Source organism: Tyto alba, unplaced genomic scaffold (genome assembly GCF_018691265.1).
Source record: "Tyto alba isolate M040663 unplaced genomic scaffold, T.alba_DEE_v4.0 Super-Scaffold_14, whole genome shotgun sequence".
Lineage (NCBI taxonomy): Eukaryota > Metazoa > Chordata > Aves > Strigiformes > Tytonidae > Tyto > Tyto alba.
The window spans coordinates 28998214-29023245 of NW_024881276.1; the positions used below are offsets into that span (position 1 = coordinate 28998214).

Consider the following 25032-nt stretch of genomic DNA (forward strand, 5'->3'; position numbering starts at 1 on the left):
TGGAACGAGGTGCTCCTCTCACCACAAACGCTGAAGCCACCACCAGCCCCGAGAGCCATGCATACACCACCCCTCTGCCCGAAGGACCTCTTCTCCCAGAGGACCTCCAGCCGCTGGGGCCGCCAGCGTTGAGGACTCTGCCACCCCACCACGGCCACCTGGCCCTGGTGCCCTTCAGAGAGGTGTGAAGTGTACGTCTGAGGCACGTCCTACGAAGCAGGGACCTTCACTGAGGAAATGCCCAATGCTTAAAGCAGGAGCAGGGGCCACCGTGAGAGCCTGTCAGTGAGTGACCCTCGAGCAGCAGGTCCCAAACCAAACCTCCCTGTGGAGAAGGGGCAGGGGAGGGCTCAGGCTGCAGGTCAGGGCCAGCTGACCACGCTGAGATGCCCCTTCCCCAAGGCTGAGCTTGCGGCCTCGAGGGCTTGGGGCTGTTTGGAGGGGCAAGCCCCCTTGGATATCCACCGTGGCTGCTAGGCACCACCTGGATGGGGGGGTGTGGGAGGGGTGAATGGTGTAATTTTGGACTTAAGCATTTAAATCAAACCTGAATCCCACTTCAGGCAGCTAAATCCTCTTGTGAATCTGGGCCTTAACCTTTTCATGTCTCTCTCATCGCCTATAAACTGAGGGTGATAATTTCTACCTCAAAAAGCTTGTAAATGGTTTGAAATTATAGCTGGGTTAAGGACTATTATTAGGCTTAAGGATCCCAAGGCATTTTCTGTGAGAAGGTGGTAACTTTGCATTTAAGTCATCTGGTTTTGAACTGTCCTTTCCATCTGGTGTTCTGTTGCTGTTTTTCCCTTTCTCTCAACCATTCAGCAGTGACACAGCAGTCTGCTGAAGAATCGCTTTTTCATTCCACCCTAGAGCTGGATGCACTTTGTGGAGGCTAAGTCATTCCTGAACATTTATTCACAAACAGCCCAAGCTCTGGTAAAGAGAAACACTTGATTTAAAACTAAAATGATATTGCACAGAGAAAACAAAAATCAAAATTCCCAGATATGTGGTAGGTCACAACTTGAAAGCAGAGGTTCAGAGGTGGGGTAGCCCACTCATAGGAGCATCAGAGATTTTCATTAGAGTCATCTTCGGGGAAAAAATAATTCCACCCTTTCAAAATCTGTGTTCAAACTTTAGTGACATGTACATTTATATAAATTGCGTATACACATTTCAAGTCTTAAAAATACTTTAACAATAAGCATTGCATTTTAAAACTCAAACTGTAATCTCCTTGTGCTGCCACTCTGCTGCAGAGGCCAGGCACCCCATAGCATCTCATTCTTCCTGTGCTGTAATTATTGTCTCCACCCAAGTTCATAAGAATTTTATAGTGGTTACTGCAGCAACTCCACTTATAGTTAGAGGCTGCTTGGCTTTTCCATTAAAAGGTCTTCCCCCCATCCCAGTTTTTTAATGCTTTAGTCCATTTTGCAAACTTGATCTGCAGGCTTTCAGTTTAAGAAGGCATCCCACCCCAAAAATTCAGTTATAACAGGTCACTTGGGTTGTCTTTCAGAATAGAACGGAAACTTTTTTTTATATTGTCAAACATTGTTGTAACTCTGGTGCACACACTCACGCACACATATACATATACCACCTCCATCACAAAGACTAAGAGCTGGTATTTGAATAGGACTTAGACCTTAGGATGCTGAAGTACAAATAATCTTCCTGCCAGACAAATTCCTACCACAGCTTGAAATAGTCAGGAGAGACTGAAATTAGACAACATCACAATATAGGTGGATTCCTGGTGGTTTTGTGTGTTTGCAGATTGTTGATGCTGGCATACAAAAGTGACTAATGTCTACCTTAACTACTGGATGTCACTCTAAACTGACTACTGTAGGACACCCTGTCTTGAGAGACCTCCTTCTTGCCACCTCAGCCCCAAATCTCTTGACCCTATGCCTCTTCTCCTCAGTTAGTTCATTTATGTCCTTTCCCATAAGCCCAGAATTGTTCTACCTGTCTTCTGCTGCATCTCCCTTCCTGATAAATAGCCATGACCATTTAGTACCCACACTTGGTATCTCCTGCTACTCAAGTGCCACAGGTTTTTTCACTCTAAACAGAATAAACTGCTTTTCTGGCATCTCTGCTGAAGCACATTCACAGGAAAAAAAATCACATGAAGGTAGTATAGGTAGTAACCTGAGAGAAGGAACCTGAAGGAATCCAATTGAGACTGATGCCTTGCGTCTAACATTTTAGACATGAACACTTCAAATGAATGCATTTCAAATCCAAGTTTCTTAAGCAGAGAAGGGCCATCAGGTGCCTCGAAGGCAAACATTGGAGCAGCAGCAGTGGTGGCGGCTGCACTTTTACACACATTGTCAGGCTGTCAGGGGAGGGATTAGCGCAGAGGCCCCTGCAAGGCTGGAGGAGGCAGTGGACGGTATCATCATGACAGCACATGGGACTGGGAAGTGAAACCGCTCATCAGCACAGAAGTGAAACTGGCTGCACAAAAACTCTTGTCAAATTAAAATGTAAACAACTGGCCAAAGAAAGAGAGAAAAACTATTTTAGTGGCTATTTTAGTGATCTGAGTCCCACAGTTGTAACACGAGAATGTGAGGGATCCCTGTTTGTGCAAGGGAGGATACTCTTCTGAAGGCTTCAGATCAAATACTAAAGGTGTTAGTTGCTACAGTAATTGATAAAAAGCAGCATTCAAGGAAATATGTGATTTTTGAATTGACAGCAACACATTTCTGGGATGCTGGATGCTGGCATATTTTGTGTATTCTAGCAGGGAGATGTTCTCCTTGTTTTCTGAGGAAAGGGATTTAAATGTTGGTACTACTGTGGCACAGCAAAGCGGGGAAAAGTGACTTTAGGACCTGCTACCTGCATGGGCATTCTCCAGTGCAAAGGGAATCATGTAGTGTAGGGGACGGGTCTTGTAGCATGGCTGGTACACCTGATGACAAGGGGCATGCACAAGACATTGCTGTGCATCACCAATACGTGTCTGCAGGAATAGCTGCTGAGGGCCCAAGTCAGCTTTATTTTAACAGCTGTAAGTTACACTGAGTGTAGAAACAGCTTCTGCATCTGTTTGCTTAAATATTTTGTGTCTGCAGCTTACAGACTTAGGGTTATGTTTTCACTTATGAAATAAGATTGTCAGGGACAGTTTCCAGAAGAGTGTCAGGGACTATCCTTACCACCCAGATAGTGGGCTTAAGGTAAAGTCCAATTTCAGTGCCTGCTTAGATTGACAGCTTCTCTATTAATGTTTCTTGATTTTGGTTATGTAATTTTGGTTGCTTAATATAGTTCCTGTGTTGCCTTAGGTTGAAGGTACATACACTTCACCAAAATAGCACCTTGAAACGATTCCACCCCAGATACAATGTTCTTCTAGCCTTCTAGCTCCAGGAATCCCCAGACCCGTGGCAGGAGAGCAGGCAGCTCTGCAGCTCTTCACCACAACATTTGACCTGCTAGCCGGAAAAAAAGCTTGCGGAATGGGCAGGGAAGAGAAGCGAGTGAAGTTCACGTCTTGGTTAAGCACTCAGCAGTGCTGCAGGGAGCTGGGAAGGGAGGGGGAGAAGGCAGCACAAGCCATACTCCCACAGCGGCAGGTTGCTTTTCCACAACTTATTGCAAAGCAAATTCAGTAGTTCATAGCTGGGTCCAAGTTTGCAGCAGCAGGGCCACTTCTGGCCATTTGCATGACAACTTGGCCCCGTATGAATCCAGAACAAAACACCTATTGATTTAATGCGATGGAGATTTCATTCTGGGTAAGTAGATGCTATGTAAACACAGATATAAGAACTTCCTGGAGTGAGACACTCGACGGAAATGTTCAAAAGTATACCTTCATGCTGACCCAGGCTGGTTCGGCAGGAGTCAAGTGGTTGTATTTCCCAAATCTCCAACCTGACACACGCTTACACCCGCAAAACATCCATATAAACACACAAACAGATCTGTTGCCTGTGCAACTGATTTGCATGGGCAGTTTTTGCATTTCTTTGGACAGTCCCCCCCAGTTTGCTGACACCTCCCCATGTTCACATTTATCTGTTTGGACCGTTGGTCTGTGGGGTCAGGATTTGGAAGCCATTTACAGCGTGGTAGCGGATGAGGTGAATAACAGTTTTTTCTCATATTTAAATTCAGTGGTATCTGTGGTGCTGATGGTAAACAAATTACGTTATTTTTTTGATGCCACTTACTTCAGCTGCAGATTTTTTCTGATGAAATAGCCACTGGACCAAACATAACAGGCAAAGTTATATTCTGACTGTGTGAAACTGTCACTGGGGGCAGGGGAAAAGAGTCACGGTCTGAGCACAGGATTTGGACTTGTGCAGGTTCTTTGCAATTGGGCATGCAACTTGAACATCTACAAAATATTTCACTCATATGATGAGCAGCAGTTAACTAATGAAGGGTCAAATTATGTTGGCCCTTCTCATCCTATTGATTACATTTGGCATATTCAGGGACCTAAGTAGTAAGAATGGCAAAATTTGGCTCCAGTGTATAATAGTCAACATTTGAGCATGAATATGCAAGCATGTGTGTATTATGTCCTGCCCAGAGATACAGTCAGATATGTCATTAAAATGCAGTAGACATCTTCACTTTGGCAGATACCCAGGAAGATGTTGTGAGAAATTGTAAAGATGTATAAAATTGATCATTTAGTGTGGTTTAATAAAAGTAAGTACATAGGCACTAAAATGTAGGATTAAAAAAAAAAAAAAGTATCATAATCTTTCTTACTAGAACCTGAAAGTCTCTCAGTAATGTAACAGAAATGTCTGTAATATAATTTGTACTGCATTTGTGTATTACATTTCATATTTTTCCATCTATACTCTTGTCCTTGTCAGCACAAGCATTCTTGGCTCCTTTCCCTTTTCTCTTCTTTTCATCTAATAATTTACTGTAACAATTGAAAAAAAAAAAAAAAAAAACACACCAAAAAACAAACCCCACAACTCTAATGACATCAGAATGAATCCCAAAAGCAAAAGATAGCAATTGTAGCCACATCATCTGTTGGCCTCCCTTTCCTCACCACCACCACCACAGGCAAACTTCTGAAGGTTTAACTCCTTTTTTTTCTGCCCTCATTTGGATGAACCTTCATCAGTGGAATCACTGGCTCTTTTTGCTTGAGAAAGAGGTGGATTCAAATGAAGTGATAGGTTCAAGATGTGGCCTCTCTTCCCTAAAGCATCTCTGTTCCCATTCCCCTTTGCGTCTGCCCATGCAGCCACTTATATTTTAAGGGAGCCTTCCCACCCCCAGACCCATGTGGTCATGACACTGCCCAGGGATGACTAAAGCAGCACACAGGAGCTTCATGTGACCATGTTGTCACTTGGGATTCATTTTTTCCCCCTTAGTTCCTCTCAAACATTCCCAGCTTACAAGCCTCTTGCTCCCTCTAGAGCCCTTCAGTGCTTCTGGGGGACCACTTAAATAATCTCTCATCAAGCTAAATGTGAGCTCACTGCTCATTTTGCTTCCAGCCTCTGTCAGATGGGATGCAGACTTCGAGTTCCTGTATTGCAGTGTAGAGCACAGGCACAACACCTTCATATTCTTGGGTCATGGAGGCTGATCTTCACCTTTTGCTGGTCCAGGAACAGTATTGCTGAGCAGGCACTGGCAGACAATATTATGTTTTGTGTTTCCTCTTAAGTTCTTGCAGCTTTGCACGGTATCAGGGGATCTCGTGAGCAATCCTGTAACATCATGAGCTGAGGACAGCTGGTTTAATCCATCTGACTTTGTCTGTCAAATGAGCACTGACTCTTGAGAGCACTTTTGATAGTACAGGCTCTAGCAAACCCATCAACAGAGTCTCTAGGTATCATTTCAAAAGTTAGTATTGTATTTTGGCCAGAAATGCTACTGTTTCCATTATTTTTTAAGAAGGGTTCCAACCTTAATGCTCTTGAAAAAATGAAGATTACCAAGCAATTTTTCCTCCCATAGTTGTGAGGGAAGACTTGATGGAGGCAGTGAGTCTTGTGCTCTGCTCTTACGCATATGAGGGTGTGCTTGATGTCTGTGAGAAGGGTTTCCAAAGGCAGAGCCCTGTCGCACATCTGGAGAATTTAAGCCTTGTGCTCATGAGGTGCTATGTGCCTAATATTAGGAACTGCCAGGGATAGTTACAGAGAGAGCAACAGTCTCTGAAGTGACTCTGGCACCCCAGCAAGTCACAGCTTGACACTGACATCACCCATCAGCCCTTCCACTATCGGCAAAGACTCCCACGATGACACAGTAGCGATTGGCTTCAGTATACCGAGGCATGCATCATTGACCCGAGCTAATTTGTGTATGGTTTTCTGTAGATTTATGGGACTGTTTAACCCAGAGGGTCTCAGATTTTGATGTTAGATAATGGAGGGCTACGTGCCAGCTCGCTGTGACTGCTAGGACATCATCAAATTGTCATAATGACTATTGGAGGCATCCAAACCAGACCAATGTTTCAGAATGCCTTCTTGGGGTGTTTGGTCCCCCTTTACAGTCACTAGAGAGGTCAGTCCATCACTTAGGCTGTCTGACTCAATTTTGGTGGCGCCCACCCCTTTCTGAGTTGGTCAGAGACACGAAGTGCTCAGTGTAGGTCTTTTACCAGTAGTTAGGAGGTCCACTTAGACATCAGAAATCATGGCATCTAATACAGGCTCCAGTGCTAGGGAGTCTGAATACAGCCTCCACTGACTAATCTGGTATTGTTTCTACCAATTTAGTCTGCTGCATGTTGTATATGTATGTCTGTGTGTGTGTATGTGCACACACTTGTGTGTATTATGCAAGTGTATGTTGAAAATAAAAATCTGTATCATGGCTGTATCATAATACATAAAAGCAAGGAGGAGACATTTCTAGTCCTGCTGTCATCTCAAAGCAAGGATATCCATAAAACACAGATTTCAATAACAATACCTCCAATCTAAATCTACCTTTGTTAACCAGACACGTAAATGATGAATAATGTAAAAGCTATGAATAAAAGTGATAAAACCACTTAATAAAGCTAAATGTAAATGAAACAGAATAACCAGAGAAAAAACACAGCCAGAATTATTGGTAAGCAGCAATGAGTGACATGTAGGTTTATGGTTATATAGTCCTGTGGTTAACCAGTATGTGGTTAATGAATAGTCTTCTGTCAACAAGAAGTAAGCTAAGTATCTTCCTGCTTTTGCCAGCTTGTGTCACAACCTTATACAGGCTTTGAGATCCTGTCTGTTCTGTAAAAAATCTTGAAAGTAGCTTCATCTCCCTCTTCTTCTTTATTCTGGTCTTGTAGACTGGTAATGTGGCCACATTTTACTACATTTCACTATTGCTATAATTTTTCTGAGTTTCTTTTCTATCTGGAAAATCCCCAAGAGCCTTCTGAAGAAATAAATAGACTATGTATTCTAGTTGAACCACAGGAGCACCTTACCTAATGCATCAGCAGTTGTAAAAAAGAAATAAATTAAAGAAAAATGGGAAGCCGGATGGAAATACTGCAGATTAGTAAAGAGAATTAAGTACGTTTTCAAAGTCTCTTTCAGTCTTAGCCATCTGGGTGTTGTATATGATGATACAGGGAAACTATTTTTGGAAAGAAGGAAGATCTACAGGTATCTCTGATATTTCTTAAGTCTAATGCTATGGGTGATAAAGTTTTTTGGATGGAGGTTTATTGAACTTTCTTACTGTTGCCTCATAGAAAGATCTGTTGTGCTGGTGGAGAAAGAGTAACAAAGCTGTAAAGCTTTATCATGTAATTTGGTATTTAAAGAATGTCAAGACCACAACCATCCTTGGTCTGGGTAGATGTAGGACCCAAGAGTTGAGAGTCAGAGGCCCTGAGACAGGGATCTGAAATGACTTTTGCTTCTGTTGCAATTCTTTCAATCAGAGGGACAGCTTTCTAGCGAGGATGTGGAGATGGGAAGACACTGACCTGGGATTTGCGAGGCTTGTGTTTCGGCTTCTGTTTTGTCAGGGCTGTGATTCAGGATTAAGGTCAGATTTAGTTACAGCAGCCAAAGTGGTTAGCATCACTGGCCACAGGCTTCCTGTGAGACTGTGGCCAAAACACTTTTATCTCCCCAAAGTTCCTCATCCATAGAGTGGGGAGAATACCTCCCTCATTCACAAGGATGGGATGAATATGGTTTCCAGTAACAGTTATGTGTGTGTGCTTGCCCCAGTGTTGACGCAGACCATTAGCACCGAAGTAGGCACTGCATTAAGAGAAGTGTTGAATTGCAAGTGAGTGTGCAGAGGGAGGTGGGGAATATTGCTGCTAGAGGCAGGCATTTATACTTACATTTATATTTAAATTTATATTTATTTATATAGATAAGTGAAGCAAACAATAAAAATGGGAAGTCTTAGAAGGGAAGAAACTCAGCACTCGGGAGTGCTGGAGCCAAGTGGTAAAATGAAGCAGGCAGATCTGTATAGGGAAAGCTCGCACAGCATGTGCCCAAAGGAGGAGAACCTCAATTTTCTTACAACAGTTCCTGGTTATCTAACTTGGGGTCATGTCCTTTGATGTCTCTTACTGATAACGAAGATTCCTGTCAGTATCTGAGTCCTCCATGATGCTGAGATAACTATGCTAAACCTGCTGACAGGCAATGTTTTCATTGTTGTCCAGGCCAAAGACATAACGAATGCATAAATGAAGCCTTATCAAAAATGCAGAATGTTACTTTTGTTATTTAAAAAATGCCTGAAGTAAATACTGGCATCGGCCAAAAGCAAATCCAGGGGTAGCAGGATCTGAAGGCATTGCGGTCACAAGGGGATACGAAACCTTCCCCAGCAGCCATCAAAATTAGTACTTTTCCCAACTTAGAGCCGTGGCATGCACATAACAATTTTGAAAAGGCCTTCACAGTTTTCTTACTGAATAATAGAGAAACTAAGCATAATGCCCTGCTATGTCTTCATAAAATGTTTTAATTCTCTGTGGACAAGCTGTAGGGATTTTTTATTTTTTCCATTCCCTTGTTTCTTGGCATTGCAGTAGCAGATTATTTTTAAAGGGTTCTGGTTCACAATATGGAATTGATCTAATGCTAGCTTCAACCACAAAGCGTGGGATTTTACGATCTGCCTAGGGGATCTGAGCACCCAGTTCTCTTTAATTTTAACAAGTGCTGTTGATCAGATCCCCGTGGGAGTTTTGGAAGAGTCAGCCACAATTTCTAAGCCTCTCTGAACTAACACCCTTTAGAAAGTACAGATAACATACCAGCAGTCATGTAGATCAGATAAACTCTAACTGTTAGGGGTAACCTCCTTTTTTTTACAAAAAAGCCCTGTAGATCATTTAAATACAAATTAATTTTTTTCCCGAAAGGTTTGAGCTGTTGCCACAAAGGGAATGCATCCAGCACCAGGTAGTTGTGAGGTTATACACCCCACTCTCTGGGAACATATCTATCTTCAGATACAGACAGCTAAAGTGTTTTAGTGTCATTTGGTGTGTTCGAGTGCTATCTGAAATGTGGAGTACACCTTTTCTCAACACATATGCTCAGTAACATTTTTTTTCTGTTGCAGGGAAAAGCTTCACGCTGACTATCACGGTCTTCACAAATCCACCACAAGTAGCCACATACCACAGAGCCATCAAGATAACAGTGGACGGACCTCGCGAACCCAGAAGTAAGTGAGCTAACGACAGAATTTGCAGCTGATGGTTTAGTTCAGGGGTTCATCACCAGCCTCACGAAATGCAGCAATATCCAACGCATGAGGAGCAGTGGGAATGTTTTAAGCCAAAGATGTTCTGCAAATGGTTTTAATTATCCCTTCCCGAAGCCTCATTTTTCATGGGTGTCCAGCTGATCTAGAATATGACTTGCATTGCATTTCTAAAGTACCTACCCAGGGATGCCTTGGATCTTACCCAAAAGCTGACAGAAGGGATGCTGGTAAAAGGTGGGCAGCGTATACCTTACGCATCATTTCTTGCTAGTCTTGCCTTTCAGATGTTAAGAGGATTTTAAAGCATTGGAAACCAATATGTCATTGATCTAACTTTTCAAGCTCAGCCACCCTGCAAAAATAAATAAGTGCCTGAGAGAGGAGAGGACACCTGGTTGCTGCCTTGTGGAGTTCACTGTACCTCATGCTGTCGTATAGTTTAGGAGCACCCATTTTCATGGCCAGCCAATCATCTTTCTTGGTTTTTGTTTTTTTTTTTTTTTCCTTTCTTTTTTGAAGAATTAAGTGCAAGGAGGAGATGAATGGTTTGATATCTCCAGGGGAATACCCGCACTTTTCACACAGGCGGTGGTTGTTTTGTTCGGGTGGCGAGGGCAGGCTGTTTTGTCTGCGGGGTGAAGTGAAGTGAGGGTGGAGCAGACCTGCAGGTACTGGTGCTTCTGCAGCACATGCGCTGCCTGTTACCAGAGGCAATCGTTAACCTCAGTCACTAGCCCAAACGGGGCATTTTCATATTTTTATCAAAATGCCCTGATGTAAACTGAGGTTTGTGGTTAGTTTCTTGCGCTCCTCCTGCACGCTTGGCAGAATTTCTGGCTGTTGCTTAAGTGGAATCATCCCGGGAGCAGAGAGCGGCAGGGCTCAAACACCCACTAGAGAATGAGACTCACAGCTCAGGGTTGCTTAACTAGAGGCAGGAGGAAGAAAAGAAAGGTTTGGAACTTCAACTAAAATAGCTTAGAAAACTCATGTCTTGCCTGTGCGTTTTCTTCTTGAGCCTTCATTTGTCTGAGTTACATCATGATGCTGCATGCATTTAGTGGAAAAATGTGACCTATATTTTTTGGATTTGAGGCCAGACTTTAAAACAAACACTGCTGTTGGGGCGAGGCTTCTTATTTAATTTGTGTATTTTTTTTGAATATTGTTGGTGAATTGTGCCTGAAAAATATCTCTAGTGAACCAGGCATCTGTGCACATAAAACAAGATATTTGTATATGCAAGTTCCAGATTTGCATAAGCAGTTACCTGAACATGTTCATAGTTTGCAGACAACAAATAAGCTTTAGTTTTTTGAATATGAGTCTGCTAGAACAGTAAGAAACAAAATCATCCTGCAGACATACCTACTATTTTAAATCAATTCTTCAGTTGGTGTAATAGTTAATATTTAATAAGATTCTACAATTTAAAAAGGAAGTAGTGCTATAATACACACAGAAACAACACACATATCTTCTCAACTCAAATGTATGTAAAAGCTTCCTTGTAAATAATTTGACTTTGTTGTAGGCAGTAGTGGAGGAGGCTTTACGCGTGTCAGGAGAAGAGGTCGGACTCCCCACTCAGTAGGAATGCACAGCTCCTTTTATTGCTAAGTCATTTGTGACACAGCATAGAAGAGATTGTGCTCCTTTCATTTTGAAGAGGGCTGCAAAGTCGTTTGGTTTGACTTCTCGGCGAGGGTTTCTGAATTGCAGTGGCTGTCGTGATCAGTCTGGTATCTCTTCTTCTCTTTAGACATTTCACTGAGGTGCAGGTTGGTCTGATGAGATACACCACAGGCTGTGAAGGAAGAAAGAAGTGCATTCTCCATTCTGAGGCAGTTCTGGCGGGTTTGGGCTGTACATTTATTTTTCTATAGTCTCACTCAGTGGGTGTATCCTACTTTATACTGGTTCAATTAGATCAGTTACATCTGCAGCCTGTACAAAAATAGATTGCCAGGCTGTTACCTGCACAAACTCACATACAAGGTCTGCAGTTAGACCTATCAAAACATATATGCTGTGTACTGAAGGGATTTAAAATTACCTTGGCCTTCTTGTATTTAGACTAGAATCAAAATAAAAATTGCTAGATTAGAGTGTTTCTGGTTTCAGTAATCGATATTTGGGAACATTCATGCTTTCAGATCCATGACTCACTCACTCTCTTCAGCTAAAGGAATTACAGAAATACTAAGATGTATTTTCTAAGATGTCCCAATTCAAAAGAAATCTGTGGGAAGACAGTAATGGGAACAAAATTAGATACTGCTGTCTTATAGAGACCTAGAAAAAACATGCTGAAGTCCAAAACCAACTCCAGCAACAGTTTTTGATTCATTTACTTCATGTTTATAACGGTTCTAAGACAGTCTGAATTCTAGTGAGTGCCTGCATTCTCTGTGAAACATGCTGGAAGGTAAGGGGCCATTTCTGAGGATGGAGGCCATCTGAGACAAAAGTCAGAATTTCACACCAGGACAATTTTTAGTCATTTTTCAGGACATAGGAATACCTTTTTTAAAAAAACCTTTAAAATTGATTAACTTAAGAAATAACAGAAACATTTTCTTTTGTCTTCAGAGAATGTTGAATCAAGAGCAGTCTCTGAGCCAGAATTAGACACGTTCTCAAAGTGGGGTTTTTTAATGCAAAAGGACAGCCACTGCAACTAGGCATGCTTGGGGAAAAAGCTTCAAAAAGTAATACAAAGCAGGATTTGAAGTCATTTTTGGAAAAAAGCAAAATACTCAAGCAAAAGGCTCCTAAAGCAAATATGCGAAGTACAGACTTTTTGGCTCACTGGGATGTGTGGAGATGTCATGATAGGTGACAATAACACAGTGTGTATTATCTTCACTCTGCACAAAGGCCTGCAGACTCTGGGTTCTTGCACATCCCATTGTACATTTGGTCATGGTTATTGTGATGGCCAGGTCTTTGCCTAGCAGCATATGTGCCAGATTTGCATTTACAACTATGATAATTACTTGTGCACAGGACTTGCACCATTGTCCTTTTTTTGCTGCTGAATTTCTTGCTGTGCCTATCCAGATGATACTTCTCATCAAGTTGTCATGGCTTGTACAGAGAGCCAAGGTACTTAAGAATCTGGCGCTCCCTCCACTGCGTTCATTATGTATTTTTAAAATCTCTTTTGAACTTAGCATTTTCATTCTCCAGCTCTGAATAAATGCTTATTTTCAAAACTTTTTATAAAAAGAAATAATACTGCACTGTCAGGAGAAGGGCAAGATGACCTAACCCATCATTTTCTTCTCCAACTTCTATGATTCTATGATTCATAAAGCAATTTATGTTTTTATGAGCTAAGTCCATGGGGAAAATCATTAGCAGTAACCAGATCAAGAGTAGTGCTCCTGATGAAAATACTTTTGGTTAGGAAACTTGGTAGAAATAGTATGACTCTTAAATTAAATATTTCCCTTAGGCCATTTGACCTGCTGTGTACGTCTGCTGAAAAATTAGGTTTTTCTTCTTTTGACTGCTTCTTTCTGTTTTTCTCATTGAATTGTTTTAACCTACATAGCTCAGAAAATTTCACTAATGGACCAGGTGCCTGAAAATGGCACAAAATGAAAAGGCTACGTGGGTTTAGCCCCAGTGGGCCTGAGATGTCCAAGGTTAAGCTGGGCATTAAATGTGATTATCCCATATTGGATATGTGGTTTTCCCAAATACCTTTTGGCATCCTTATATCAAAAGGCAGGATGCAGAGAAGTGGAGAGAGAGAGAGAGTAATATTACTGAGCAGGGTATGAGGGAGAGCTTAAAAAGCTGTTGGCCCAAGAAGCACCTTTTTAGGAATGGAAATTTCCTTTTGCCTTCTGGCAAAGCTAGCTAGACAGGGGAGTGGGGAGATGGGGAGCACAGGTACACCTTTGGTCAACCACAGCTAAGGACACCATCAGACGCTGGTGTGAAGTGATCCCATCTCACGTGCAAGGTTCAAGGAAAGCCCATGGCCTGTAGCTGTTCTGAAGGAAATCTTCAAACTCCCCTTTGCCTGGTCTGAGGTCTTTTTTAGGGGATTCCCAAGGTCTGGTAGTGTTAAGTGCCATTGCTCTGCTTGTCCTTTCTCCTGCCCTGTCCAACCTTTGCCCCCAGACTTCAATTCCCAGAGCAGCTTCTGGGAGGAGAGTTGGCAGAGCCGGCAAGGGGCTGGCATCCCCCGCCCCATAGCAGGAGTGAGGAAGACTCTGCACATGTCAGGCTGGGAAGGGATGATTCCTCTGAGGGTTTCACATCACCTTCAGCCTTTCATGCAAGGAAAGCCAAACCATTCTCCAAAAAAATGTTTCAATCTCAGTGAGCTGAAATAATACTGAGTGCCTTCATTTATTGCTCGCTTTCTGCTGCAAGTGCCTCCATCTGTTGGAAACTGAGACTAACATGTACCAATGAACAGTTTAGAAACCATGAAAAAATGAATCATCGTGTTATTGGAAGAGACCCACCATATCAAGTTCAGTGATGACTTATCAGATCCTTCCATTCACCTGGAGACTAACAGTGCCTAGCAGAAAATGTGTAGAGGTGGTGCTTACGAGTCGATTGTCCGTATAACAGAAATGCAGCTGGGACTCTTTCTTCCCTTGCTAGCACTAGTAGTGTGCTCAGCAGCACACCACCATCTCAGTATCACAACCTAAATTTGCTAATCACTTTTAAAAAAATCTTGGCTAAGGTACTTGCTTCTGGGAGCTTCCAATCTAAATAGATTGTGTACAGACAAAAGAAAGGGATGGACTGCAAGAAAAGCCGACGGTTGCTCACTGCCAGGTCTGTGCCTGTGTGTTTCTGTCCCTGTGTCCTATTGTGTGGGTGACACTGATGTGGGCGTACTAGTGCTTAAATTATGGGTGCGCTCTGGGGACATTTGTAGCTGTCTTATGCAATGGTTATACGCAAGCGTGTAGCAGCTGGGGGAAGTTACAAAACATCTCCAGCTCAAATTCACACAATGTGACTTGATGTGTTGCTGCCTCTAAGTGGGTATGGGTAGGTAGGGGATTGCTGTTGGTTTCCATTCTCTGTGTGTGTGTGTCTCATCAGAGGACAGACAAAGAAGAGCAATTTAATCCATTTAAATAAAATAAAGCAGTATATTATTGCAAGGGCATGCTTGCAGACGGAGGGAGCTATTTCTGAACAGGCAGAGCAGCCCTAGCAGCCCCCTGCCAGCAAGGCCAGCTCCACAGCCCCTCAGAGCAGCAAGGGAACAACAGCCTAAAATGTACGCCCTGCAGTTGGGCACGTCTCCCTGCACCGTGAAAGCTGTGCATGCCACCAGCCCATTTTTCATAATGAAAGTACACAAGGAGCGAAAGAGCAGAGAGCAGTTTGTCCCTTTGTGACTTGTGTTTTCTGAAGAAAAGTGAAGAGTGAGGGGGAAATCAGCCTGTTTCCATTATGCACGCACTTTCACACAACCAGCCTGAATTACTGCAGTGATTTAGCATTGTGCCTTCTGGCTTAGCCCAGGACCGTATAGCACAGGAGCATCACGTAGCACGGGATTGTATAGCACAGAAGCATCACATAGCACAGCACCACCTGACACTGGATGTTACAAGTTTGGCTGCAGAACGGGACCAGAGGCTGCGTATCTGGATGCAGTCAGCTCTGCAGAGCATCCACAGCCTCCTCCGCAGCTCGTGGGTCCCCCGTGTCCCAGAAAGACCTCTCCGTGCCCCACGTCCCAGCTGCTCGACAAGCCCCTTTTCCTCCATGAGAGGATGTCAGAGCAGCCCTCTCGGGGCAGGGGCAGCTCTGGGCTGGGGCTGGCCCCCTCAGAGCATCTGGCAGGGCTAGCACAGCACCAGCCTCTTGTCTGATGTCTCAGAGTCCCCTTGCCCGGCCACCCTGGGGGAGCTTTCACTGGCAGCAGGAACCTGAAGCAAAGCCCACGCTCTCAAGCATTTGGTTTCAGATCAGAAATCACACAGATATACCACCAGGCACGCTGCCCACAAGCTGAAAAGACCAGTAAAAGCAGAGACCAGTAGCTGCAGTAACTACCCCAGTGCAAAGATCCCTCGGTGCACACAAGGTCCAGGCAAGACCTGCCTCATATGGTCTTGAACTGGCTAGCAGCTACCTGCAGCTCCTAAAACCAGTGCTGGTTGTTCTCCATCTGATGTGCAAAGGATTATGAAATTCATACAAATGCTCAACACTCCCTGGTGTAACAGTGATTCCCCCCTATCACTTTTTGTCCTACTCAATAGGTAGAACCTCCATAAATTTTTAATACCAGCATCCTTGAGGTTTCACGGTGCAGACGCTCCTTTCCCATATGGAAAATATGGAATGGGATTATTTTCACTGGCATTTATCAATCTCACTGCTGAGTCAGTTAGGAGAGTTGATGTTGGGTGATGTGAGACAGGGAATTTGTCATTTTAGTTCAATAAAACTGTCAAATATGTGCAATATGAAATCTTGTGTCAAGACTGCTTTTCTGGGAGTGCGGTAGCTGAGATATATATTTGCTTGCCTAGTTATTTGTCTGGTTTTTTAAAGATACACAGAAGTGTTGACAGCACAAGCTCCTTCCTTGCATAAAGCAGGTAAACAGGAAACCAGAGTTGCTGCAGTGTGGGCTAGGAACAGTGCTAAAACTGGCCCAGTCCTATAGAGATTATTTCAACTCCTTTTTTGAGTCACTTAATCCCACACAGCTCTTTTTCCATCCCCCTTGAATTAGTGTGATTTTAAACTGAGAACGGCTAAGAAGTTATTTTTCATTTCTTTCATCTTTTTTGTCTTTGTCAACTTTTTTTTTTTCCACTTATAATTCATTATTTTATTGCCTAGTGATTGAATGGCTGCAAAAACTGTGGTGAATATTTATAAGTGTTTACCTATATTTGCATGGTGGGATTTTCAAGGGATATACAGCCTCAGTCTAGCCCTGCTGAAATCATTAGGCAAGTCCTCTGTAACTGTGACAAAAGCAGAATTAGGTGAATATATATTACTTCTGAAAATGCTTCCTAAGCAGTAGTAGGTCTGACTTTCTCCTGTCATCTGCACTTACCTACAAAAAAATTGTAGCTGTTAAGATCAGTGAACAAGACTTTTGTGGGGGGAGCATTTCCGATAGTAATACGAAAAAAGACTGCATAGATGCCACTTGTATGTTGTGTGTGTGTGTGTGTGTATGTAAAGAAAAGCATTAATATGTAGCACCCTGGCAAGCAGGTTGGCCATATATAGTGACTATATACTGGTCCCCACTGAAGACCCTAGCTCACTGACATGCCAAGTATCTTTCCAGTAAAGTTAGTTGGTGGTGGTCTGAATCAAAGATTTCTGAGTTTGGTCCTTCATCCATCATGTTTCTTCAAGGAAGGACTTTTGAACAGCAGTCATTAAGCAGGAGCAAATAAAAAGTCTGAAGCAGCTCCTGGGGAAGGATGGACTTGTAGTTGAAACCCTGCAGTGGAGCTGCCTAGTGTGGTTTTAAGGGTGTCACATAGCCCCTACCCCTCCTAGAAGGAGGTTAGCTAGCAAAGCTGGGCTGTTGGAGCATCGGTCAGCCATCCCACTGTCTCTCTGGGGTTGGCCACTGAATGCCTACCGTGCTGCTGGAAGGAGAGAAGGTTTCCTTCAGGGTTGTGCTGGAGGGCAGCAGGACATGACTGCAAACAACCTCTGCAACCCACTTCCTTCACTCTACTCCCCACAGGAGGGGGGAGAGAGGGTCTTCTCTTCCTCATGCTACTAAGGGAACTGGGAGAAGGGGAAGGGAAACTTTCGCCCTGCATGGAGTGGCCAGACACTCCCGTTCACCAAACAAGCTTTTGGCAGTGCAGGACCTTTTCTGAAGCCTCTGTTTTTGAGGACTTGCCTTCATTATGGGTTTACCAAAACAGCACGTGTCTAAGAGAAAAGCTGGATGAAGCTGTGTGGCACTTTCAGTGAACAGCCATATTTTCTGCTTGGAATATAACTGGAAGGGATGAAAATCCATCTGCAGTGTAGTCCCTCCCAGCTTTGCCTGCCCTGGATTACCAGAAATCACGGCAGGCCCATACAAAAACACTGCAGGCTTTTGCTTCATCCTCTGTCACCCGTTGTGAAGAATGCAAAAAGGACTTTTGCTCTGCATCTCCATTTGTGCCCTTGCTCCTAGCTCATTCGTTGCAATTGGGAATTGTAATGAGTAAATGCATTTTCTATTAGTGTTAATAGTAAATCTTGATCAGACTGTTCCTATGTCAGTGCTGCACAGATCTGTGCAAAGCATGAGGAAGAGCAATGCTTGTGAGAGGCCATCTCAGCTGTGCTTCTGAATCATAAAGGAAGGGGTTGTCTTTTTTTTGTATGAGGGCACGATGTGCTTATTAATAACTGAAACACATCCTGAAGAGAGGGAAGGATGGAAACATCTCCCTTGCCTTCTTTAATCATGGAACAGATAAGGAGCAGCCTGTAAAAATGGGAGGGGACACGAGAAAGAATTTAACCAGCCATAAATGAAAAGCTAGTGTATATATATATATTTTTTTTAATAGCGCCTGACCTTTATTCTTCCTTTGCAGAGTGCTGTAGTTTGAGTCTATTAAGTACAACATGCACCGGGCCATCTTCTCAATGCTGACCAGTCCAGAAAAGCCAGGCTGTGTCATAACCTTAATACATAAAGCTGTAGAAAAATTTAGGCAACAGTGTTGATTTAATTATTAAGGATTCTGTTTGTCTGAGTCTGTCTGCCTCTCCTACCTACACCCTACATTATGGGCTGTTCTTCATTACCTGCTCTACCTATCTTCGCAATCTAGCCGCAAACAGTTTTGGTTGACCACACCACTTCCCTCTTGAAAGTTAATACTGTTTGACTCATTCTGTGCTGCTAACACCAAGCCAAAGAAAACAAGCCAAAGAATAACCTGCTTGTATGCAGTTTGGAAACTTCTCAGAGGCCCTGCTTTCAAAATGCTATACAGTAGCTTACTATATCTCTCTGCAGCTGCAAAGAAAATGAGGAAAGCAAAAAATGGTTCAAGAACCTAAAATAAAGACTAGGGGAACCACATGAAATTTATGAGCTTTCAGTGAACTGCAGTCCTGTGTAGGCACAATGGAGCATTAGTACAGAGGAGGGACTGCTTAGTAACCTACAGATTAAAATACCCAAAGTCATTCCTTTGGAAAAATAGGTATTTTCAACTATTGTGTGGAAACACCAGTCACTGGACTTGGTAAAAGCAAACTTCTTTACTTCAAGAGAAGCGCATAGCCAGGCTACATACTTTTTTTGGACAGGAGCAAAGTTTTTTACAGGTTGTCAAAGTCTGAATGGTCAGTATCCATGGGCAGTAAATGTACTTTTGTGTTGCCGAAGTCCCCTGGTTTACATAAACAGTGAGCCACATGACTTGATGTTTAAGTTGCAAGTGACTTGTTCAACTGTCTGGGGCTGAATGATGGAGATCTTTTACTGTCTAGAGATATTTTGGTGGACTGATGAAATGGGTTTCTGTCTAAGCTATTTCTCTGACCTCCGATAGCGTGATGTTTGTGCAACTCACTTCTCCTTTCGGATGTCCTCTTGGAGGCACTGCAACGGTGGCAAATGCTATCATCCCTCGTTTTTTCCACTCAGGCTGAGAGAGGGGGTCCAGATTCATCCCACCTAAGCTTATACATTTGGTTAAGGTGCCTAAATTAGGAGGCTGGTCCCCTGTATTCAGCAGAGGGACAACCTTCTCCCAAGGGCCGCTCAAATGGCGGCTCAGTCCTTGCTGCCTGAGCTTTGTGTTTCTGCAGCTTTTCTTTGGACAGAGGTGTCTTTTTGTGCCTGTATTTTTCTTGGTTGCTTGCTGAGCTGTTGGTTGGCTGGTTGTGTCTCATTCTGCACCTACTCCTTCAGACATATCTTTGACTATGATGTCTCAGCCCATGGCTGGAGGGTATTCTTATGGTGGTTTGTACGTGTGGGAAGATGCAAACTATAAAGAAACAAAAGAGGCTTTGGCAATGTGATGCTTAAGTTGGGAGTCATTCAAACTTTGTCAAGGAGTTGGGATTTTTAAAGTATATACATTGACATGGGGGAAAGGGAAAAGAAAGCAAAGGGTATAATTTTGCGGACTAATTTAACTTTCATGAAAAACTTCTTCCCTCCAAACTCCTAGCGCTCAGTTCCCTTACTTTTACTTTGCTGTGATGACCTAATTCCTGGGGTGAACCCACAGAATAATTGCACTTCCACGACAGAAATGGAGGACACACGTATGTCAGATTCATCAGAAGTTTTGGTAGATCCATGTCAAGCAAAATAATTGTGTTTTAAGTAGAAATACATTTGTACATTGCTATTTGTTAGTACATCACAGGCCTCACCAGCAGAGCTGGGGGGAGAGGAAGTATATTTCCTGCCTCTCAAGAAATTGTTAAGATTGCTTTTTCTGGCTGTGGTACCTTAGGGTAGACGTGAGGCTTTTCATATGTTTGTCAGGAGGCAGGGAGAGAGCTGGAGGGACCCAGCTCAGAGGAGCCGGCAGTCTCGCAGTCAGCATGCCAGCTGGAGCCGGGGAGACTGGCAGCCTCCGCTCATCCCTTTTCCTGGGGACATTCCCCACTGGAGCTCTCCCGACGCAGCTGGATAGTGAGTCAGTGATGAAGAGGGCTCTCAGCCTGCAATCAGGGCACTCACTTAAAAATAGGAAACAGAAGTTTGTTTTCTAGTACAGACCAGGCAAGAGGGGCTTGATCTGGACTCTTGCCTGCTCTCGTTTGTTCTGGTGCAGGGCTCCCTCTCACTGCAGATGTTGCTCTACCTATAGCGTCTGTTCATGTGTTTTTTTTAAAAAGCACTGATTTAAAAAAGAAGAGGTAGGGGGAAAAATATTGGCAAAATATTGTTTAACCACTGTTAAAACACGTAGGAAAAATGCACTAGCTGCTAGGGTGCATGTTGATACAGTGGGGTGACCAACCCCCCAACAGAGGTGCAGGAAGCAACCCGGTGTTTCCCCAGGCAAAGTGGGGAGTTACCGGAGAGCAGAGAACCTGCCGCATAAATCTTTGTTCACCTTGTTGCTATTACTGGACACTTGTTCAACACACAGCCAAATTGGATCACCTGCTGGAAAAATTAAATGCTCGGCAAAGGCTTGTACCTGAAACGTCTAGTCTATCTGCAGTTACTTGGAGTAACAGGCGGATTTTTCCACAGAGACACAGAAGGGGTGAGTTTTGCCAGGAAGCTGATAGGAGAAGCACATCTGGAAGGACTTCCCAGTGTCAGTCTGTCTATGCTTGGCGTTGCTCAGCATTCTGCTTCTGAAGGGCGGCTGGATGTCAGCCTGGTGATCGAGTCACGTAACATCCACCCTCATTCACACGTTTCCCAGCACCTCGTGCCTACGGTCAGGTCAGGTCTGATGACCAACACTGATCCTGCTGGTAATTACAGACAGAGCACGAAAACATTGTGCATAATATCCTGTCTACCACGATGTTCCTTCTGTCTGGAAAGAAAGCTTGCATTGTACAGTGCTTAAGAAAAACAGCAAAAAAATATAATTGCTGATGAGTCTACTTGAAGCTCTGACTCCCATCACCATTATTTTTCCTCACCACAGCAATACTATTTTTAACTGAGGAAAGAGAAAATATCCTACAGTGTGTCTAATTCCTTTTTTAGGCACTTCTTACATTATATTTTTAACACTGTGAAAGAGGTTGGTGAGCTCTGACACTGTCCCATACTGATCCTTCTAATGCCTGAATGAGGTATAAGTCTTTTCCAAATGATAGAGGCTAGAGAGGAAACCACTCTACAGATTGGTTTTATTTTCAAGCGTGACTACCTTGAGCCCCATGGGCTGCCATGTGACAGTGGTTAGTGCCTTGCACTAAGCATGTGCATATATCTCTGCAGGATCAGGTCAGGTCTGTTTGAAAACATAGAAAACGGTGTCCTAGAAAAGTTATATTACTTGCTCTTTCTGTGCAGGTAAGAAATCAGGGGAAAAGAGTGTGCAAAGTGTTTTGTATCTGGGATATCTGACACAGAAAAAATACTACTATTCTTTTATGCACTCATGGCACTATTTATATTGTTAGCAAAAAAAATGCTTTTTTGCAAGCAGGATAGTTGACTTTCAAGCATTTTCATTTCCCAGCTTGGTAGTAATATAGAGGCACTATACTTTAATTCACTTTTGTTTGCAGAAGTATGTAATGTGCTCACTTCCTAGAATAATGTGAAAGAGTATATTTTCTTCTCATCCTTCACTGTGTACAAAATAATTGGATTTATTTTAGCTCAATGGCACAAAACAATGTTTACCACTTTATTAACCGGACACAATGAAACATGGCTTATTTTCTACCCCACTAGAGCTGGAGCCAAAGCAAAGCCCTGAACACAAACAGCCCTGAAAAGAGGAGATGCTTGGATCAAGGTCCAATGCGGTTCCAAACCAGCCAGTTTTTGTGAAACCGAAGCATTGGGTCTCATCAGTCACTCCCTACTTTGGCAGAGTCTGGCCAGATGCTGTATTTTCCTGTGTATAATCCACTTTTTTTGGTGTGAAAAATTTCCATTTCCACCCAGAAAAAGGGAGGGTGGAGGAGAGAAGGGAAGGTATTCTGCTCCCCTTGGAGAGAAAGGGCTCTGCTTAACTAAAGTCCCCTTATAACCTGCTGATTTGGGGCAGAAAACTTGTGGATAATACACACAAAAACCTGTGGTGTTTCTCCTCAGGTCTGCCTCTGGCCAAGATGCTCAACAGCCATCAGTCAGTGAGTCTCCACCAGACACCTGGTCCCCCAAGCCCAGATTTTTTGCGGGCATCAGTATCTCCCAGTGCACCAGCTCCAAAGAATCAGATTTGTGAGTGAATGAGAGTGAGTGGCAGAAGAGTGTAGTTATCCTGTGACGACTTAATTAAAAGAGGAAAAAAATGTCCACTAATCCATTCCAGCCATGTTTACTTGAAAAAAGGTCCTGGGTACCCACAGGAATTTTGGGAGCTTCAGCTGGTGTAATGAGAGTAGAGGTGCCTTTCCCTAGCCTCTGTTTTATCTGCTTCTACCCCTCTGAACCTGAAAGGCATCTAGTGACACTTTTAAAAACTAGGTTAAAAGGAAGGTAATGGGAAACCTGTTTCTTTTTCTGCACCTGGAGGCAGCCCAGAGCGCTGTTGTCGTCTCTATGGGGCCGGCCGCAGTGTGAAACCCAGACTGAGCAACCATGCTCCATGAGTGCCCGATGTGCACAAAACCAGGGGCTGCCAGGGCACTTTGTTCTTGTCATTTCCGCATCCAGAGCCCCAACCAGATGGCCACAGGCCAAGCTGAGTGCTCCACAGTCTCTTAAAGTCTATAAAACTGCATTTCCCTCCCATTAAGAGGGAGAGCACTTTCATGTTGCGTTTCTGTAAAAGTATCGGAAAAGCTAATGTTTTCTCTGCCCTCCTGTTTAATATTCTGTGTGAAAAAACAATCCGCCTGACCTCACTGAGACAGTATTTGAAAGGGATAAGGAAAAAAAAAGTCAAAAAGCCCCCAAACCTTGTGGTTTAGCCAAGCAGGCTGGGTGTCCTGTTTATTCCCATGTCTCAAACACTGACCCTACAATCCAAGGGAAGAAACTGCTCCCCTTTTTTTGCCTCTGCTAGTGCCTACAAATTGACATTTGTCAAAATCTATGGGGACATGGGGATGGAAAGGGGACAGCAGTGCCGTCTTGTGGCAAGCTGTCTCTCTCTTTGAACTCTGGGCCAAGGTCTTCATTCAACCGCTGGATATTTTGATTGACTTCCATAAAGTTTTGATTTGCAAAAGTGGCAGATCCCGGTGGCCAAACTGCTGGCTCAGCAGAGCCACACCAGTTTCCAGGCACCTTCCTGCCACTCTTTTTCATCCTGCATCATGCTGCCCTCTGGGAAGGGGGAAGGCTGGGCTTGTGGTCACCGTGCTGAGCTAGGAGGTGAGTGTCCGCCACAGGGTCACTGCCTGGCCACAGGCAAGTCACCTCATTTCTCTGTCATTCAGTTTTCCACCTATAAAAGGGGGATAATAACAGTCCTGGGCTTTACAGGGGTGAGCTGAGGATAACTTGCCTGCTCTTTAAGCAAGTTGTTCAGAGGATAACTTCAAAGTAAAGCTAATAAAGACGAAGATACAAGTCACCCTAGCAAAAGCTCTGCCTGTGCATTTATAGTGGCTTGGGAAAACCATTTATATTTGTTACATTTTTCTGACACAGTTCTTCACTTTCCTGCTGCAGGCCTTCATGCAAAACAGGTTCTGTGTTGCTACCTGCAGCAGTCAGCAAGGGAGAAAAGGTTAAATAGCTCTTCTGATTGGGGGTCAGAAAAAATAAAACTGCCACTTTTGGAGCTACATCTTGAGGGGACAGTTGCCTGATGTTGATTCTAGGTAGTTCCCACCAGAAATTGCAACGTATGGACAAAAACAACAGCGGTCCCCTTGAAAAGGAACCTGTTGGCGCTGGTCTTTCTTCCCTGAATGCATTGACACGAGTGGAATTCCACAAGCCCAAGGGATGAGACAGATCTTGGGTGTGCTGATGCACCACCGGTACCCCCATGCTACGGAGACGGCCCCGTGCAGGAGGCTGTTAGCCAAAACACCCCCCTTCAACACCCAGATTTCAGCAGGATGATCTGGGGCAGCGCAGGGCTGGGTGGGGTGGTCCAGGAGTTTCCCTTGGTGGATGCGCGGTGCAGAGACAGGCAGAGATGCTCCTACCAGCTTGGAGGGAGCTGGCCTGGGAATGGGGTGCCCTGCGGTGACCTCGGGAGGATGCTGTGCCTGGGTTAATTTGCTCTGCTCGCCGCCCGCTCGCTGGTGTGTTCAGAGCGAGCTCGGGTTTGCCCGCCCTGCCCAGCGTCGTGTGCCAGCTCGACACAAATTTAGTGCCTGAGCTAGGTTCAAAGCAGGAAAGTTAATTCCTGCCTCGGCAGCCTTTATGCGGCCCTTGTCCTGTTGGCTTCAGAGCACCGCTCACCTCCGTGCGAGGCTGCCAGCACAGGGGCTCGCACTGCCGGGGCGCGTGGTTTCGCGCCGGGTGCAGGGAGGGCGGCACCAGGGAGGTAGGAGGAGAAGGTAGGGCAGCAAGGGGTCAGACCTGGCACCGGTGCGCCCAGTTAAAAGCAGAAGATGGCTGAGCGGAATTTGAAATTAGGAATAAATTACAGCGAGGGGATGGATTTGGAAGGATCTGGCACTTGGCTCTGCAAAAGCCCTGGGTTCAGCCTGCAGAAGCTTAAAATAATCCAAATGTAT

The 25032-nt window shown here is 44.0% G+C and overlaps 1 protein-coding gene across 2 annotated transcripts in view; it reads left to right on the plus strand.

Annotated features, from left to right (window-relative positions):
• RUNX1 (RUNX family transcription factor 1) overlaps positions 1–25032 on the plus strand; it is a 77863-nt gene that overhangs the window by 14417 nt on the left and 38414 nt on the right. For both annotated transcript variants that reach the window (XM_042788439.1, XM_042788440.1), the window contains exon 3: positions 9583–9687. In XM_042788439.1, the coding sequence (XP_042644373.1) occupies positions 9583–9687 (105 nt within the window). The remainder of the gene's footprint in view (positions 1–9582; positions 9688–25032) is intronic.